The sequence below is a fragment of the Trematomus bernacchii genome, unplaced genomic scaffold (genome assembly GCF_902827165.1).
Source record: "Trematomus bernacchii unplaced genomic scaffold, fTreBer1.1, whole genome shotgun sequence".
In the NCBI taxonomy this organism is placed as follows: domain Eukaryota; kingdom Metazoa; phylum Chordata; class Actinopteri; order Perciformes; family Nototheniidae; genus Trematomus; species Trematomus bernacchii.
This window is the reverse complement of record NW_022987714.1, coordinates 10,932,088-10,952,596: the sequence shown is the minus strand read 5'-3', so window position 1 is coordinate 10,952,596 and position 20,509 is coordinate 10,932,088. Positions and strand designations below refer to the sequence as shown.

The following is a 20,509-nucleotide window of genomic DNA, read 5'->3' as shown; positions in this document are numbered from 1 at the left end:
TGGCAATGAGATCAACAAATGTGGTCTGAATGGAAGTCAATGAGGCATTTTTGAGATAAATGAAATAATGAAAATAATGAAACAGGCGTTTAAAGGGTTAAAATCGAAACCGAAAATGGTAGTTTTGAGTACGTTAGAAGTTGTTTATGTGATTCATGAAAAAAAAGTAGAAAAAGATATTGATGTATGATGATTTAATAGAAGTTATTATGGGCGTGTACATTTTTGCCACGAAGGTGTCCAGAGGTAGTATCTGATACTACGTAAAAAATAATAATGCAGTCAAATCAATTTTGTTGCTAATCTTTGACACATCCCAGACTCTAATAACCACCAAAGTTCCATCCCTCTACTAATTATTATATTGAAAGAAATTCATTTTTTGTGTTTTTTTGTAATAAATAATGAAATAATTCAAATAATTAAACAGGCATTTAAAGGGTTAAAATCCAGAAAAGTATTGAATGTTTGCTAGTTCTGAGTATGTTATAAGTTGTTTATGTGATTCATGAAACAAAAAGTAGAAAGAAATATTGATATATGATGGTTTAATAGCAGTTATTATGGGCGTGTACATTTTTGCCACGAAGGGGTCCAAAGGTAGTATCTGACACTACGTACAAAATAATAATGCAGTGAAATCAATTTTGTTGCTAATCTTTGACACATCCAAGACTCTAGTAACCACCAAAGTTCCATCCCTCTACTAATTATTATATTGAAAAATAATTATGTTTTGTGTTTTTTCGTAAGAAAAAATGAAATAATTCAAATAATTAAACAGGCATTTAAAGGGTTAAAATCCTGCCAATGATTGAATGTTTGGTAGTTTTGAATACGTTAGAAGTTGTATATGGGATTCATGAAAAAAAAAGTAGAAAAATATATTGATGTATGATGGTTTAATAGCAGTTATTATGGGCGTGTACATTTTTGCCACGAAGGTGTCCAGAGGTAGTATCTGATACTACGTAAAAAATAATAATGCAGTGAAATCAATTTTGTTGCTAATCTTTGACACATCCCAGACTCTAATAACCACCAAAGTTCCATCCCTCTACTAATTATTATATTGAAAAAAATTCATTTTTTGTGTTTTTTGTCATAAATAATGAAATAATTCAAATAATTAAACAGGCATTTAAAGGGTTAAAATCCAGAAAATTATTGAATGTTTGGTAGTTTTGAGTACGTTATAAGTTGTTTAAGTGATTCATGAAAAAAAAAGTAGAAAGAAATGTTGATGTATGATGATTTAGTAGCAGTTATTATGGGCGTGTACATTTTTGCCACGAAGGGGTCGAAAGGTTGAAAATTCGAGGAGGGCACAAGGGTTAAGTACAGCACTTGAGTAAATGTACTTAGTTACTTCTCACCTCTGCTATGAACCTATGAAGTAGATTAGTTTTGTTGTGTCTGTCGGTTGTATTGAGTTGTCTTGTTTTGTGTCAGCTGTAGTTGTGTTGATTATTTCAGAGACCCAGCCGGAGAAGGAGCACTGAGAGCAGCATGGAGGAGAACAAAGAGACCCCTGGAGCTCAGGTCAGTGTGCACTTCATCACAATATATTCCTAATTCCAGCGTTTCCGCCAGGCGGGCGTCTTGCCGTCATTTGACGCCCTTATTCAGCTCGGAACGCCCTGAACTCGAGCCGAGGGCGTCCAAAAGAGTTTATATCGCTTGAAATGACGAAAAGGAAAAAGGACAAGGGCATCCCTCTGTTGGAGGGGCAAAGGAGTCTGCTGGGATTCTTTTCACCGCCAGCAAAGCGTGTTCCTGTGACGGAAAGTGTACTGCCGGCGAGCCTTGGGGGTGCTAGTGGAGCACTCAATTCAAAATTCAAGTCCAGGGTTTCCCACACATAGACTTTACTTGGGCCGCCCAGGTTTAACGGCCACCAAAGTATATTTCACGACCCATTCATTATTATTATTTTTGTATCCGTCTGCGAGCACCACGCCATCTGCAATCGATTTACTAGTGGACAATAACCCCCGCTTGCTGTACCTGTTCGCTCTGCTATTGCGTGGAGGGTCTGCTAACAAGCGACCAACAGAAAGGTTTATGTTAATGTTGTTGCACCTCACAAATGCCTAACACTGTTATCCCCAAATTAAAGATCACAACCTGTTTTGAAATATACAATATGAATGCACAATATGGTTAGATATAGGTTAGAATGTTGTTGTATACGATACAATTCTTTAATTGTCAGATCAAGTCTGAAATGTGACTTGCATCACAACATCAACATAGACAAATAAGACAAACACAATACATGAGAAAGAAACAACAAACATGTAACATAACAGCAGGATCAGTGAGAGCAGAGGCCTGTACTACGAAGCCGGATTTTCCTAACCTGGATATGTTTGAGTTAGCCGGTTGGCCCAATCCAAAACATACGCGCTCTCGCTAAACTGTACTACGACGCTGGTTATCAAGTGGATCGCTCAAGCCAGCCGTGTCCTATCTAGTTAGGTGCGCGTTCACATGAAAGGGGTGGTATTTGGTAGGGATGCCAGCGATTATTCGATTTTTCGAATATTCGTTACAGTCTCTATAATCGAAAATTATTTTTAAAATTCGATTTTATTTATATATTTTTTTATTATTATTTATGTTTTTCTTTTTTTTCCTGGCTTAGTTTCAACCAAAATATAGACTAATGCTAATAATAGTAATAGTATTAATAATTGTAAATGGCCATTGGTCACACCACCAGTTTGTTTTACTGTAAACTTGGAGGAAGCGGCAGAGTGCAGACTGCTGCTGCCTGCTGCAGCCTGCTACACACCGACCCCGCCCCCCCCCCCCTTCTCCGTCACACGTGCGATTGATTTATTGGCGATATACAGGACAGTAAGAACAACACAACTAAAGATGAACAAAGAAGGGGGGGGGGGGCGGCGATTAATCGATTAATATTCGCCAGGGCTGTCCGATTTTGGAATTTGATCATGGTCAGTTTCTGGCATCCCTAGTATTTGGAGCATTCGACCAATCTCAAACATGGACAAGCGTACTGACAGCGCAGACTTCCTGAATGAAAAGTGAACTTTAATATTAGTCAAATATGAAGAAGTTAAACTTTAAACATCCATGACTTAAACACTTTATCCAGGATAAAAGCCACATAGCTGCACCTGCAAGGTGAATACAGCTGGTAAAAGAAAAAGCGTTTGAATGCGTACATTAACAGGTTTATGAAATCACTGCCCCGTCCAGTGGATCTGACTTTAATTAGGAGAATTTGACTCGAGTGTTTCATCAACTTAATGTGTTGCTTAAAATAATACTTCTGCATACAGTAGGCTATGTGACACTGTGAGTGTTGCACGGCCAGATACGGCTCAAGAAGCTGACTCAAATAAGGAAATATATGATACATTATGATGTGATATGATATGAATGATAATGGGACACATCGACGTCTGCACTCACAGTGCCGCGGACTGTACTTAATGTTACTCTGATCCGGTTACTTATGTCGTAGCTTTCTTCACGCTAATGTTATAATAGTCAGATTGCTCTGAAGATGGGAGGGGATATTCTATTAATTTTTACATTCACACAGTCAGTTGATTTTTGCCGGCCGTCTTTCCTGCAACGTAAGTTTTTCTGTATTTCCTCTATCCTGTAATATGACTTGATAGCTTTAAACTCCGCACACGGAGCTCTGATTGGTCAGCAGGCGGTGCATTCACTGAGTTGATCTCTTAGCCTGCAACCTAACCTCCTCCCGAGGAGGTTAGCCGCTCAGCATAAGTTACCATGGAGATCTAGCCCGCTAAAAAGAGAACCAGCGTCGTAGGACCGGAAAGCCCGAGTTTTCCCTGAAATCAGCCGGCTAAGTGAAAATCCGGCTTCGTAGTACAGGCCTCTGCTCAAAGAGCCTTCAGCGTGCATCTGATCTGGATTCAGCTCTGTGTTTACTGAGAGGATTGACTGGAGCACAAAGGATGCTTCAGTCTGACTTTATTGAATCTCCATTAGATGGTAGCAGTTCAGATTCTCTGTTAGAGCATGCTTTGGGTCCAAGATGATGCTGTTGGACAGCCTCTCAGGTTATTATGGTCTGTGAGTCAGAAAGTCTCTGACAGGGTGACCAACAATCTTTGAGCAGATTTCTAACAGGTGGAGCAGTTTTGCCGAAGTAACAACATACTGATACCGGTTAGTAAAAACCATGAATTAATGCTTTGACAAGTCTGCAGACAGACGGCAGGCGAAAAACCTTTTTTAAATGCGTGTTTTCTGAATGGAGATCGGCTAAGCTAACGTTGTATATGCTCCGACCGTCCACACTCACAACAACGGCCTATACAGACATAAATAAACCAGCGACTGTATTCGCCATGACACAGACAGTCTGTGGTTTGAACTTATTTAACTTCTGTCTAGTTTCTGAACAGATATGAGGAGCTGTGAGCTCTGAGGGCTAACGGCTAACGGCTGATGTTGGTTTTGTGGTTCACATTGAAGATGACGTCACGGCTCCACCTACACTGCGTTACTATAGTTACTGCCCCAGTTCCTAAACTGTATTGGAAACGCAGCATAAAGTGAGCCTGGCCTACCAAGGCCTAACTATACCGTACCAAGCCGTGTGAGGCCCTGCAGTGGAAATGCGCCATAAGTGGATGTCATTGAAGACCTTTACAAGAGCAGTCTCAGTGCTGTGGTTTGGACGAAATCCTGACTGGAACACATCCAAACAGTTATTTAAATGCAAGAAATTACTCAACTGTTGAAAAACAACTTTTTAAATGATTTTACCTAGAAATGGGAGGTTTGATATGGGCCTGTAATTGTTCAATACTGAAGCATCTAGATTATTATTTTTTAAGAGCGGTTTAATGACTTCAGTTTTCAGGGCCTCTGGAAAAATACCTGAGTGAAGAGACTTGTTTACTATGTGAAGTAGATCTGAGGCCATACAATGAAAAACATCTTGGAAAAATCCTGTTGGAATAATATCAAGGCAGCAGGAGGAGGATTTTAGATGTTGTATAATGTCCTCTAGGTTTTTATCATTAATCTGATGGAACTGTGTCATGGTGTTTGAATTGATTTTAGGTGGACACAGAGACAAAACATTTGCTGTACCTGATGCAGAGGCACTGACTGATTGTCTGATTTTCTGAATGTTGTCAGTGAAGAAGGCAAAGTCATTGCACGCCCTGGTGGATAGAAGTTCAGAGGCTACTGACACTGGGGTTTGTTAGTCTGTCGACGGTAGCAAACAAGGCACGTGCGTTGTTTTTGTTTTTGGCAATGATGTCAGAGAAGAAAGACTATCGTGCAATTTACAATTCCAAATTATAAAAGCCAAGTCTCTCTTTATAGATTTCAAAATGAAACTGGAGATTTGTTTTTCTCCACCTACGTTCAGCTTTTCGACACTCTCTTTTTTCTGTTCTCACGGTCATGGCCTTTCTCCATGGAGATATTTTCTTGCCAGTCACTTCCTTTACCCTAGTTAGAGCAATGGCATCTATAACATTTTTATTTTTGAATTACTAGTTCATTTACTGAGATGTTAGCAGGGGCAAGTGTGGAAGAAACATTCTGAGTAAACATTTCCCTAGTGTTTTCAGTTAAATATCGCTTTGTGGTTACCTCTTTTTGAACATTTGTGTGAACAGAAATAGAGCTCTCAAAGGAATGATCAGAGAGTGCAACATCAGTCACCACAACCTCAGAGATATTCAGACCCTTTGAGATCATTAAGTCCAGAGTGTGCCCCTTATTGTGCGTGGGCTCCGTCACATGCTGAGTCAGTCCATAGTTATCAAGAACACAAAACAGTTCTTTAGCCCCTCTGTCCTGGGGGTTGTCAACATGGATGTTAAAATCCCCAACAATGACTAGACGGTCAAAGTCAAAACACACTATAGACAGCACTTCAGTAAAGTCATCAAAAAAAGCTAAAAGAAGCTAGTAAAGAGCACAGCTGAACTCCCGCAGCCCTGGGGGGCCCCTACATTGGTTGTGATGGCAGATGACAGGGTTTTGTTAACCTTCACAAGTTGCTCTCTACTGGTGAGGAAAGCGGCATACCAGTAAATCAGGTATGGATTTACTTCCATTTTGGCAATTTTTGACACCAAGATGTCTGCTTGTATTGTGTTGAATGCTGCTGAGAAGTCTAGGAAAAGGGCTCTTGCATAGGTGTGGCGTTTATCTAAATGTTTAGTAATGATATGAACCAGAGTAGCAACAGTACCACCCCCTTGCTTATAGGCAAATTGGTATGGATCAAGTATGTCTTGTCCGTCACAATAGGTTTAGAGGTCATTCCTGTCATGGTTCTCATGGTGTCCCACACTTTTTTGGGGTCTTTGGCTTTAAAAGCATTTCCCAAAAGCTCTCTGTGTGCCAGTTTTGATTCCCTCAATTTGACTTTCAGTTCTTTCTCTGTCTGTTTTTGTGCTCCATAGTCTTTGTTTTTGAAAGCTATTTTCCTGGTTTTTATAACTTTTTTTAATGTCCTTAGTCACATATGATTTATTACTTGGATAGATTTTTATTTCTTTAGTGGGAACACAGAAGTTAATATAGTCTTTGGTAACAGTAGTTATTTCATCTAGTGAACCTTCATGAAAAATGTCCCAATCTGTCCAATCAAAACAGGCTTTCAACTGTTCCCTACTTTCATTTGTCCATGTCCTTATTACTTTCTTTTCTGGTTGACTTCCCTTCAGTTTGGTCTTATACACTGGTATCATATTCACAACATTATGATCAGAGTTCAGTATTGGTGGTCTGTATTTAGACGCATAGGCTCCTTTATCATTAACAAAGCATTTGTCCAGGATATTGTCTTTTCTGTTGTGATCCCTAACATACTGCTGGAACCCAGGTAACACAGTCTCCAGGCGACATTGCTTCATGTTCCCGAGCACTATTGCCGGTGCATCGGGGTGGCTGAGTTGTAGCTCGAGAACACAGTGTCCTCTGCCGCTGGGAGGCACGTAAACAACAAACAGTAAAATACACCCGAATTCTCTAGGCAGATAAAAGGGTCTTAACGTCATGCCGAGAATTTCTACGTTGGGATTGCAGGTTTTACATTTTACTGAATATGATCGGCACCACAGATCATTAATATACACACAAATACCGCCTCCTCTGGTTTTCCCCAAGTTCGCATCCCTGTCTGCTCGAACAAGGGTGAATCCGGGTACTTCAAAGAGAGATTCAGGCATTGTAGATTGTAGCCAACTTTCCGTGAAACATAATAAAGAGGCCTCAAGAAATTCATTACAGTACCTTGTGTATGTCCTTAGTGTGTCCACGTTGTTGCTCAATGAGCGCAGGTTTGTGAGAATGATGGATGGAAGTGGTGGCCGGCTGAATCTCCGCCGTAGGCGATTCTGAACGCCTCCCCTCCTTCCTCGTCTCTTTTTCCTGGTGTTTCTAAGCGGCTCCAGAGGGATTTCATCCAATATCGCAGAGCACAGGTGGCTTGGTGTATTCGTAGGAGGCCGATCGCATTGTAGCTCTAGCATAGCCTCGCGGCTGTAGCAGCGTAGAGGCTGGGTCTCCTCGCCATACCTGTTCGTGCTGTCACTCAGTCCTTTCGAGTCATCTGTCTCAAGCCTAAATCAAGTCTCAAGTCATGAATACCAAGTCAAAGTCGAGTCTTTTATCAATGTTAGTCAAGCAAGTCTCAAGTCAAAAAAGATGCGAGTCAAGTCATGTGACTCGAGTCCCCCACCTCTGGTATATACTTTGGTTAGAATATTGCTGTATTACTGTATCAAATATAATAAACACAAACAGTTGATAAGTAGTATTTTGTTAAAGGTGGGGTAGGTAAGTTTGAGAAACCGGCTCGAGATACACTTTTTGTTATATTCCATGGAATGCTCTTAACATCCCGATACCAATGAATATCTTAAGTGCTTTGACAAAAAATCCATAAAAAAATGTCATCTGTGGAAGCCGTAATACTGTAGAAAGTACGACCAATCATTTTAGCCGGCCCGGCTAAAATAACTGGATGGCCTACCTGCCTGTCAGCCTTCCATCTGTGCACAAACTTATCTCGTGCCCTCATTGGTCATGTGCGCGTTCGTGTGTGTTGGAGGAGGGGCTCTATAAGGAAGTGGCAGATTTTCTCCGGTTGTGTATTTTCAAATTCTAGCGATCTCGAGCCGGTTTCTCAAACGTACCTACCCCACCTTTAACTCAAGGTTTATATTAAGTGAGTTTTTATTGTGTTAACTTGTGTATTTATGCTTTTTAGATTGACTTTCTCTCTTTCTCTGTCCGTCTGTTCTAGAAACCGAAAGGAAGAGAGAGACGTCACAGCTGTCAGCAATGTGACGAATCCTTTATAACATCTAAAAATTTAAAGATACACCTGCGTATTCACACAGGAGAAAAACCGTATAGCTGTGAAGAGTGTGGGAAAACTTTCACTCAATCAGGTCATCTCAAAACACATCACCGTATTCACACTGGAGAAAAACCGTACAGCTGTGAAGAGTGTGGGAAAACATTCCCTACATCACGTGCTCTAAAATCACATCACAGTATTCATACTGGAGAAAAACCTTACAGCTGTGAAGAGTGTGGGAAAACGTTTAATCAATCAGATCATCTCAAAACACATCACCGTATTCACACTGGAGAAAAACCGTACAGCTGTGAAGAGTGTGGGAAAACGTTCACTACATCAGGTGCTCTAAAATCACATCACCGTATTCATACTGGAGAAAAACCTTACAGCTGTGAAGAGTGTGGGACAACTTTCACTACATCAGGTAATCTCAAAACACATCACCGTATTCACACTGGAGAAAAACCGTACAGCTGTGAAGAGTGTGGGAAAACGTTCACTACATCAGGTGCTCTAAAATCACATCACCGTATTCATACTGGAGAAAAACCTTACAGCTGTGAAGAGTGTGGGACAGCTTTCTCTAGATCATGTGCTCTCAAAGCACATCAACGTATTCATACTGGAGAAAAACCATACAGCTGTGAAGAGTGTGGGACAACTTTCACTGCATTAGGTGCTCTCACATCACATCACCGTATTCACACTGGAGAAAAACCGTACTGGTGTGAAGAGTGTGGGAAAACGTTCACTAGATCAGATACTCTCAAATCACATCTTCGTGTTCACACAGGAGAAAAACCATAGTGGTTTTAAGAGTGTGGGAAAACCTTTTCTTAAAGTATTCACCTTAAAGTCCATGAGCGAGTTTCACTGTTCATTAATCTGCCGAGTAGTTTCTCCAATAATCTGTTTGTTTAATAAAATGTTGTGACTTTAAACTTTGATTGGGATGATTTTGATAGATCCTGTTGAGTTAGCAGTCTGTTTTGGTCTAAAAGAAGAACCAATGATTCATGTACAGGGCTCAACGCTAACTTTTTTAAGTGGTTGCCAGGCTGGCAACCAGGCATCAGCTTTTGGTTGCCAAAACTGAAAATATGGTTGCCATTTTTAGTCACCTTATATTTTAAATAATTAAGATACTATACAGTTATACATCAACTTTATAATGAAAATGGGACACAAAAGAATGTTCAAATGCTTTACAATAAGTAATTAACACAATTATTTGAAACTTAAGTGGTAGTAAACTTGTCCACCCTCAATTGCTGGTATACAAAATACCAGTAGTCATCTGTTGTCTCCCTTTCAAATTTGGGTTTTCTTGACCTTTGTGCTGACCCCCACCATAGATCCATTGGCCCTTCAGCATTGAAGTCTTGGATTGGCCAGACTAATACATTTCTAATGTTAAATAAATTAAAACCATTCATAGTTAAGAATTAGATATTAATTATTAATGCTGTAAATTACCTTTTACATGTCTAACTATATTTAACCTGTTAACCTGTTATGCACCGCCCCCCCGGTACCGGGCGGATAAACGAGTCATTTGCAGGAAACAACGTCTAAGGAATCTTAATATTTAATAAACTATGAATGTTTTATATCCATGTAACGGGAAGAAACTCAGCTAACTGATCTTTTTTTTTTTTAAATCCAAAAAAAAACCACAATGCTAACACTCAGCCTCTGAATTAGCCACGAGCGAAACAATGTAACCTAAAACGGCACCTAAACTCACTCATAACTCCCTTATTACTTATCCTAGATGCACAGCTAACCCATCGATTAGCATCTCCTGGAGACACAGAATCTGTGTAAAAAACCTCAACACTCAGTGATAAACATTTGCGACGCTATAAACGAAAGCGTACATCAGAACATGTGGAGCTAGGTAGCTAGAAACGCTAACATGGCTTACCTTGGTCAAAACTGGTCTTCAATGGCATTAAAACGATAAAAAAACGATGCTGCAGTTAATCCATAGGTTAATCCAATGTGTCTGTGTCCTCTTTGAAATGATTTCTGATAATCCATAAGCAATAAAACTGCTTTTTCGTTTCCAAATGTCAGAGCTAGAGATAGGTCCACTCTGATGCTAAATTACATGCGCGAAGCCCCCACCTCTTCTCTTCACAACGTGTGTGTGTGTGGGGGACTCCCCCTTCGATTCTATTGGCTCTAACGGTCAGAAAGAGGTGTCAACCATCAAAATCGACCAAGGGGGGCCAGAGATATGGAAAAAAAAAACATTTTCACCCAAATCACCTCAGAGGTGGAGTGGTTTTGGCTAAACCTCTCTAAAAAGGTCAAATGTCACTTGTTTTGCGTCAATCTTGATACAGGGTACTTATTATATGTTGTACTTTGGATTCCTAAAGCTTTTAGTCTACTAACCCATCATCCAAGGGTAGTTTTCACTATAAGTAAAAAAGAATATTTGGACGGACACTATAATTTACAGTTTTTTACTATGTAAAATCTGAATTTTCTTTAAAATAAAAAACATCTATATTGATTCTGACACTTCTACATCCAACTCACAGATACCTTGCTTTAATAAAAGAAAGTATTCATATAACCCTTTTAGAAGTTAAGTTGTAGTCATTTGTTTTGGGCATGTCATTTTCGAGCCTGAAACATGAAAAACAGGCTTGGTGCTTAACAGGTTAAGCCCGAGAGACCCCGGTACCGGGGCACTGCCGCAACATCTTGCAGGAAACAGTGTCTGAGGGCATGTTCATTTAATAAACTATGAATATTTTATATCCATGTAACGGGAAGAAAGTCATCTAACTGAGCACCCACAATGCTAACGCTGAGCCTCTGCAACGAGCAACGAGCGAAAAATGCTGCACCGAAATTCACTGTGGACAATCCCCACAGGAGCAATTTGGGGTGAAGTGTCTTGCCCAGGGACACAACGACATGCTGACTGCAGTGGGATTTGAACCCGTGACCCCCTGATCCCAACACCAAGGCTCTACCCACTGCGCCACATGCCTCTGTGTGATTACTATACATTCATAATTTCAGCGGAGGGAGGGGGAGCGGCGCTGCAAGAGCAGGGTGCGAGTGAGAGGTGCCTGTCTTCTTCCCTTTACAAGCTTCAAAAATGTATTTATCATGAGATTTTGGCAATAACAGTTTCATATTCTGAAAGCCAAGACTTTGTTTATTTAAAATCAAACAAAACACCCGAACCCTGAAAAACTAGTTTTTTTACACAAATCCATGTTTATTTTTTAAATGAGCCGTTGCGACTTTTGACTGATTTCGATAGAGTGGGTCACAAATAATAACAAATTGGAAGGAAAAAAATATATACAGATTTCAGTATTCTGAGGCTCTGAGCCCCATTTATTTTCCTCACAGACGGCAAAAAAAAGCCAGACATAATACGATTTAAAATAAAAACAATAATCGTGGCTTGATATTGAGTAAGAACCAACGACTGTATATATAAAGGTAAGAACATGTTTTTATGAACCACACAGCTTCCGATCTTCCAAGACCCGACCGGACAAAAAGACGTGGTGCAGGCACGAAACATACTACCAATAGAAATACATTGCTTTTAAAATCGTTCTGTGTGACACGAAAATCGTGTTGGTGAACACGAATCAATAGATTACATTTATTTCTTGACTATAACACGAAATGCCGTGAGACTTGGTTGCGTAATTAGACCTTAGCTTGTTAGTATGTTGTTATAAATTATAAACTGAGGATTATAAAATCTTGAAGTATTATACAAGTAAAACTACATTTTGCTTTAATTCCATGTAATTGTAGAATAAACACAGTCTTCCTTTGAAGATGTATAAGACAGGTGTCTTGAGTAGTCAACATTACCTACAAATCATTGTACACATTTGTAAATATTATTTTCCACTTGTTACAATTGGGAGTCTATTTTTATGCAGCTCTGCGTGATTTTGTGGCTACAATTCAGGCTAATACGCTACCAGAGGTGGAATAAGTACTCCGATATTGTACTTGAGTAAAAGTAGAAGTACCAGAGTGTAGGGATACTCTGTTACAAGAATAAGTCCCTTAATCAAAATGTTCCTCAAGTAAAAGTAGAAAAGTATTATTATCAAAATATAGTTAAAGTAGCGACAGTAAAAGTAGTCTTTAGGTGCGTTCACACCGGAGTACTTTGGTGTACTTTTCCCACAATAGTTCATCAGAACTACGATATATTTGCGTTCACACCAAAAAGCCCCAGGAACTAAAGTAGCTCAACTTAGTTCGCGAGACTCGCTTTTCAGTCCCTGCTACAGAGCAGGGTCTGTCGTGGGAGAAAACAGTTCGTACGTCTGATTGGCTGTGCGGAATGCAAACCACGCCCGTTTGACTCTGATTTTTTTTTTGGAAGCGGCCATTGTATTTGCTCATTTACCCGAAGAGATTACTTTTGTGAAAGCAGTTATTATAGCAACACTAAATAAATCATCGGAGCGGTGGAATTGATGAGGATGTCTCGGCGCTTCTGGCGATTTACTCGGAGGACGCAAAGTGCGGAATTCAGAAGCTTCTACTGCATGCAGTTTCAGTGGATCAGCAAAGTTAGCAGACCTGGCAAAGTCATGTCGTGACGACTACGAAGGTAAAAATAAAATACATGCACTGCACTGTTTTAATCTGCACAATACTGGTCTTAGATGTACTTTTATTTGCTCAGTAGATCGAGCTAGCCATGCTAGAACTAGCTAACGTTAGGTCCAAGCTGGCTAACAACATCTAGCTAGCTAGCTATTCTCAGCCGTGCCCGCTATAAACACGTATTGACTTGTGAATAAGTGTGCAATGTTCTGTAATTTGCTTCACTAACTCATGGCACTAATCGTGTGTTTCAGGCGAGGTGTTTCTCTCAGGATTAGAAACTAGTTTTCCCCTCCGGGATAAAACGATAATATAACGTTAGCAATTAGCATGCTAGCTGGACCTCTGTGGCTACACTGAGGTAAACAGTAGATTGTAGTTGCTATAATTTCAAGTAATTTGCAACATTCATTCTACATGTTAATGGTAAAAGCTTAAACAGTTGATTACCTGCATGCCACAAAGACTGATGTTATAATATTTTTGCACATTTAAGTAGAAATGTAATTGAAATTCTATTTACTGCCTAAACATTGTTCCTTGTATTATCCTAAATAGTTTGACCTTGTTTCCTCAGAAGGCTTCTCAGACTACATGGAGGATCCCTCAGAGAAACACAGTTTCCACGTTCAGTTCCCCCCCGCTGAGAGTAGGCAGCTCCACACCCTGTGCCCGGTCAGCGGACACCATCAGGACTACCATCCTGACCGCTGCTGCCATACTGCAGCAAACAGGAGGGAACGGAGGTGAAAACACACTTTATACATTTAGATATGTGGAGCACAAAGAAAAGCATTGCTAAAAAACATTTAGCAGCTAAACTGTGGATAACAAGTAAACCACATTGGTTTGTTATTCAATATTCAAAAGCTTTTTGAATCATTACATGTCACTTGTTAGACGCTTTTATCCAAAGCTTACATACTCAATACTGTGGGCAATCCCCACAGGAGCACTTTGGGGTGAAGTGTCTCAGGGACACAACGACATGCTGACTGCAGTGGGGTTTGAACCTGTGCTCCCCTGATCCGAACACCAATGCACTTATCCACACGCCTCCCTATCATGTCCTGAGAGCCCTCCATCCCCCAATTGCTAGTGCCTTCACCATTTAAAATGTTAATAGTCAAATCAAAGGTGTTCCCTGTGTTCCTCCTGTTGTGTGCCTGCAGAGACAGATTTGGACAATGTTGTGTCGTTGTTGCGATTAAACTGATCTTGTATCTTGCATATTTCACCTTAGGAAAGTGGGCACGCGATGACAGCTTCCTTGACACCATCATGGCGATGGCCCGCCGTGCCATGGTCAGCAAGGAGAATGAGGACCTGCGTGCCAAGGAGATGCACGACGAACGGCTGCTGCATTCACACAAGGCCCAGGAATCGAGGTGGAGCAACAAAATACCTTTCTGGCTGGGCTTCTGGCAGTGCTAAGCGAGCTGATTAAATCCAACAGGCCTTCAATACAAAAATTAAGAAAAACTTGTCGTTGATAAACTGTACAATGACTTGTTGGGAGGCGTGTGGTGCAGTGGTCTGGTGCGTTGGTGTTCGGATCAGGGGAGCACAGGTTCAAACCCCACTGCAGTCAGGATGTCGTTGTGTCCCTGGGCAAGACACTTCACCCCAAATTGCCTACACCTGTGACAGTTAATTTTGTATTATTGTGATTATATATATATGCCACTGTTATTAATACTGACACCTAACTTTGCACAAAGGTGTGTCTGCTGCTGAGCCTACCTATTGTTATTATATATATATATATATATTTAAAGTTTGAGAATAGGTTGAGATCGTTTCGGCCCCAAGACCATATATATATATATATATATACATATACATATATATATATATATATATGTATATATGTATATATATATATATATAGCCACTGTTATTATATTGTTTTGATACTACTGACACTTATTGATCTGCTGCTGATAAATAAAAGAGAACCTACATGCACGGCACTAGCATCATGACTGTCTTTGTTTAAACCAGCAGCAGTGCAGCGGTACACAGACTAACCTGTGTGTGTGTAACGTAGTTCTTCAGGTGTGCATGCTTAACATGTATGTTAACATGTATGTATACAAACGTTTTTAAAGAGCGTTCAACCTCATCCCATTGTCTTTAACACACATTTAACATAATATACTCATTAATATACAGTATGAGTACTGTTTTGATACTGACATTTAATCTTTGCACTAAGGTGCGTCTGCACTATTGTAATTGTGTCTGTTGACTGGTAAATAAAAGAGAACCAAATGCACTGTACAAAATATCAGCTTTATTGTCAATTTACAATTTCCATGCTGTTCAGATGCCTCTCCACAACGTTGCTTCCAGGCGAATACAGAGGAGTTGAAAAGAGCCCTTGGACATTCGGAAATCTTCGATCCACTGCACATGTTGGCACCTTCTCCCACCAAGCCGATGTTCTATTGTTCACCCAGAGTTCCGTAGTATTCGCATATCTGGAACACATACAAAGACACAAATTAGCCCTACATAACTCCATAAATCCTACATTAGATAGTATTAATGTGATTTAATGAACGTACCATTGCTGTTCTTTGGGCGTGATAACGGTCATCATCCTCGGCTGTACAACGGCGAAACATGTCCATCGCGTGTGATTTCGTCGTCTAATCCTTTTGTTAAGGCTTCTTAACCGCCTTCGCCTCCGACTCAGCATTTCTATTGCATTTGAATGGTCGATCTGTACTTGTGGCTGAGTTATTGGCTTAAATAACTCCGTTACGAAGCTGTATAACACGACCACCAAAACGTCAACTCCATACCGTGTCTGAGGTCGGAAGGTAAACAGAAGCATCCAGCGGAAGCGGAAGTTTTTTTTCTTCTTCTCTCGGTTTTTTGGCGGATTGCAACTTTAAGGTGCATACCGCCACCTACTGTACTCGCCGTGAAGTTGTTTGCAGCCTGCCAGGAAAACCTAAGCAGAAGAAGAAGAAGTGACGTCAGCGGCTCATTTGCCTAATCCACCCCCAGGAACTCATTTTGGTGTGAACGCGATCTGCTTTAGTTCGTCAGAACTAAAAGAACTCTCATGAACTAAAGTTCTCAGGAACTACTGTGGGAAAAGTACTTGGTGTGAACGCGCCTATAGTGAAGATTGGTCCATTTCAGAATAATATATATGATCTGATGATGCCTTACAGATCTACTTTTAAACTTAATTTTATTTTCATTCATTTTTCATCCTCATGTAGAATGCTATTACGAAACACACATTTGGTTGTTTATAGCATAAAGAACATCTGATTTACATGTAATGTGAGGTAGGGAAATAATCATTTGAGTATAAGTATGTGTATATAAATATGTAATTTACAACAGCTGTAAGATGCTTGAAAAGCTTGAAAATGCACCTTGAAAATGCTTGAAAAGTGCTTGAATTTGACTTTGGAAAAGGTGTAAGAACCCTGTCCTTTATTTACTTCCGAAAATAAGCACAATAGGGCCCCTTTTAAAAAAAAAACACCTGTTTGATGTGGAGGTTGGCTAGGCGCTAGGTTCTGATATCATTTTTTTTGGCACAAGCATACTAAAGAGGGGAAAGTAATGCAGGGACATGTTTTTTATTTATGTTTTTATGATCAATATTTTAAGAAAGAATCAATACCAAATGAGCAGCTCGCGAGTACAGTATTCTTTCTGCACCAATCTATCCGACCCGTGTTGTATTCACTGGCAACTTTGACGAGTATCAGTGTCTCTCATTGTTCCTGTAGATGGTTCCGCTCATCAACACAGCCACCGATGCTTTGATGACGAACCTGAACGTCTCAGCTGAGTCAGGAGAAGCCTTTGACATCCACAGGTGATCACACTCGAATGAACACAGGCAATCAGTATTATATTATCATCTTCACGGCTTGATGTTTTAGTTTGTGGATGTTATTGCCAGTGTGGCATTTGGAACTCAGGTGGACTCTCAGAAAAACCCAGACGACCCGTTTGTCCGCCATGCTCAGATGTTCTTCGGCTTCTCTTTCTTCAGGCCCATCATGCTGTTCTTCAGTCAGTCCAATCTCTTTGTATTTCTATTTATATGTGTTTATTGGAGGCATTTATACAGGAATGCAATGTAAGCAAGTAACCAAAATATTACAACATAGACCAGAAGAGGCATGTTTCCCTATATATAAATGGGTGTAGGAGCCATTTTATGGGTGTTGTTGGTGTCTCAGTTTACCTTATTTATATGTATAGTGCAATATTATTTTGAACACTTGGTGGCGGTGTTTAGCTGCACCGGATGTATAAAGGGGTCACAGGTGACAGGAAATGACGAGGACACAGGAGGAAGAGAGCATACCGATTCCACCAGCCCGGCAGATGCTCACCACAACCATTAAACTGTATAATTAAAACCTTGGTATGTAAAACGCTAAATAAACATCATTATAAACTGCACCAAAGGACCGGAAAGTCATCTGTTTGTGTCTGCGTCTGGATCACTCTCCAGCCCTCCTGTGAAGTAATGGCAAAGGGATATAGGACATTGGAAGAATAAAATTGCCATTACATTAAAGGGGACCTATCATGCAAAATGCACTTTTGTACGTCTTTTATACATGAATATGTGTTCCAGGGAACACACCAAGTGTCAGAAAACACAACCCTCTCTATTTTCCTCCATACCCAAATCTCTAAAAAAGGGGCTGCAACGGATCTGATAAAAACTGATCCAGATTTGAACACTGTCCTGACGTCAGGACGGTGGCGCTACGGCTATTGGGCCAACTCTCCACCTATCAGGGGAATGTGGGGTTGGGCCACAGCCGGCGCTCGAAAGCGCTGGAGACGCTGTAGTACATATGCCAGGCCTGTAGGTGGCGCTGTAGTCTGCCACAAAAGCAGCGAAGAAGACTTCCCGCCCATAGTTACCATGGTTACCCTTCTGTTTATTCTCCGCTGTGGCTTTTTTTCTCCCTCCCCGAGGCAAGCGTTTGCTCCCGCTGCAAACGCTTGCAATCCCTCCCCGTCGAGGCAAGCACTGTAATTCTCTCCGGTTAGTCCACCAGCAGATGACAAACACCCACCTCTCCGCCTCTTCCAAGGAACGAGGGGACCGTGCGGCAGAGTTTCAGTTTCAGTTTCTTTCGCCGGTCAAGATGTCCGTTAAAGTTTAAATCTTCCGGACAAAATTAGAAAAGTGCCGGTCAAAGGTCTTCTTTGTTATTTATTGAGCTTTAAAACAAATGAATAACGACTCTATATAATAAAACACGGAGGACGGAGATCTCTTTTTCTCCCCCTCTTCTGACAGCCCAGCAGCTGATCAGAGCACGGCTCACCTCTCCCGCAGGGGGGCGTGGTCAGCAGAATCAGACCCCAGACAGCAAACAGCCATAGCGAAATGAAGCATGGCTAAAATGCATGATCTGTTTGGTATTTTGAAAACAGAAACGTATAAATATACCTTCTATAGGTATGGCCCTACAATATATCATTTAAATATAGCATGATAGGTCCACTTTAAGTGGAATCGCACTCTATGAGTGAAACTGGACATAAGAATCATATCGCATTGGACATTAAGGATCGTTTTCACCGGACAAACAATTGGATTACTTCACAACCGACATCATCATCCCGGATCAGCTGGACAACACGCCACAATCAGCTGGAGATTGTTCCCACCTGCGCTCATCAAGACGGCGAATGGAGACGCCGAGAGTGGAGGCTTGGAAAGCGGCCGGGTTTGTGCAGCATTAAAAAGTGGATTGTATTGGGAGACATTCAGCTGTATTGGACAATGGCTTGGATTTAATGCTGCAATAATGTCAGCTGTTTGAAACAGCGCGCTGTCGGCTAATGGACAATTCCTGAAAAACGAAACTTAAAGTGACAGCATTAATCATGTCTGTGAAATCTGACGTCACGTCACAAGAGGGCTCTGTTGGACTGCAATCTGTGAGAGAAAAAAGGATTATCATTCACACGCCTAAAGGATTGGAATTGTTTATTGCAAACTGTCAAAAAGCAAGAAACTTCAAATACAAACAAGTAAAGAAGTTAATGGAAAGACTGAAAGAGTTTATGAACTCAAAAGACAATGCAAAGGAAATACAGTTGACACTGGTTGAATTTATGAAGTTGTGTGATGAATTAAAGGCAAATCACAAATCATTAACCGACCTTCAACTGCCTGAAGAAGAAATGGGAAAGCAAAAGCAGTGGCTGCAAGAAAAGATGCATATATTTGATGGATTTATACAAGATGCAAATGTGTGGTTATCTGAGAGTGGACAGGCAATCACACACTCTATTGTGGGAAGGGCCATAGAACAAAGTGTCAGCTCAGATGACATCGGACCTGATGACAGCGTTTCAAAGGCATCACACCCTCAGTCAAAACACAAAACTGGTTTGGAATGGAAAGGGCGGCAGCACTGAACATTCAACATGAACTTGACGTTCAAGGGGAACAATTGAAACAAGGGGAACAGTTGAAACAAGAACAACAGGTGAAACGAAAGAAGGAACAATTGGATTTACAAACTGAACTGGCAGCAGCAAATGCCAGGATAAATGTGCTCAGCATGGGATCAAGACACACCTCTAGAGCATCAGATGGGATGAGCTCTTACTTCAGAAACCCTACAGCAAGATTTAATCTACATGCAACTGAATTCTCACCTCATCAAGCCCAAACCTCTATTCCCAGACAAAATATACAGACACATGTGCAGACACATGTTAACATCACACCACCTGTAATCAACAATGGTAATCAAGGTGACATCTATAACTTAATCCAGAGGCAAAATGACATCACTGCTATGCTGGCTCAACATCTCACTTCTACTTTACCACCAAGAGACATTCCTGTTTATGATGGTGACCCATTGCAGTTTGAAGCCTTCATCCGTGCATTTGAAAGAGCAGTAGAACGGAAAACTGATGATGAAAGTGACTGCCTGCATTACCTAGAGCAATGCACTAGAGGACAACCAAAGTATAGTGCACAGCTGCCAACATCTGCCTCCAGCTCAAGGTTATCAAAGGGCAAAACATCTGCTTAAAGAACACTTTGGTAATGAACACAAGATTGCCACTGCATACATGAACAAAGCGACAATGATCAAAGCCGAATATGTGAAAGCACTGCAAGCCTTCTCTCTGTTCCTAAGAGGTTGTTGCAATGCAATGTAACATCTCTACGGTGGCCCTGAAGTGCAAGACACTACAGCATTTCAGAAAACACAACAGCATTTCAGAAAACACCACAGCATTTCAGAAAACACCACAGCATTTCAGAAAACACTACAGCATTTCAGTTACAAGATGGAACTTGTTTAAGTCGTGGAGTAAAAACATTTGATTAAATGTATCATGTCTCATTTATTATTCTTTACACTTTATTCAAATTAAATGTTTCTCATGTAAAATGGTCAATCTTATTTAGAATTTGACAATTATTTGGAAGTTATTTTATGAAACTTGGGAATTAGAGCCCTGAATACATTTGAATTGTAAATGTATACAATAAGATGTGATTAATTGATT

General features: G+C 40.6%; 1 protein-coding gene across 1 annotated transcript; it reads left to right on the top strand.

Annotated features, from left to right (window-relative positions):
• Window positions 1–1,426: 1,426 nt before the first annotated feature.
• Window positions 1,427–9,250, top strand: LOC117491969 (putative zinc finger protein 66). Its single transcript, XM_034142127.1, has 2 exons — window positions 1,427–1,542; window positions 8,291–9,250. Exons 1-2 carry the CDS (start codon window positions 1,510–1,512, stop codon window positions 9,155–9,157), a joined length of 900 nt encoding a protein of 299 aa, XP_033998018.1. The 5' UTR covers window positions 1,427–1,509; the 3' UTR covers window positions 9,158–9,250.
• The last annotated feature ends 11,259 nt before the right edge of the window (window positions 9,251–20,509 follow it).

What these genes read in the sequence shown, in the direction of transcription:
- LOC117491969 (XM_034142127.1), top strand. Translation starts at nt 1,510, where the DNA reads ATGGAGGAGAACAAAGAGACCCCTGGAGCTCAG. An exon ending in AAGAGACCCCTGGAGCTCAG is followed by an intron (nt 1,543 to 8,290) that starts GTCAGTGTGCAC and finishes CGTCTGTTCTAG; the next exon opens with AAACCGAAAGGAAGAGAGAG.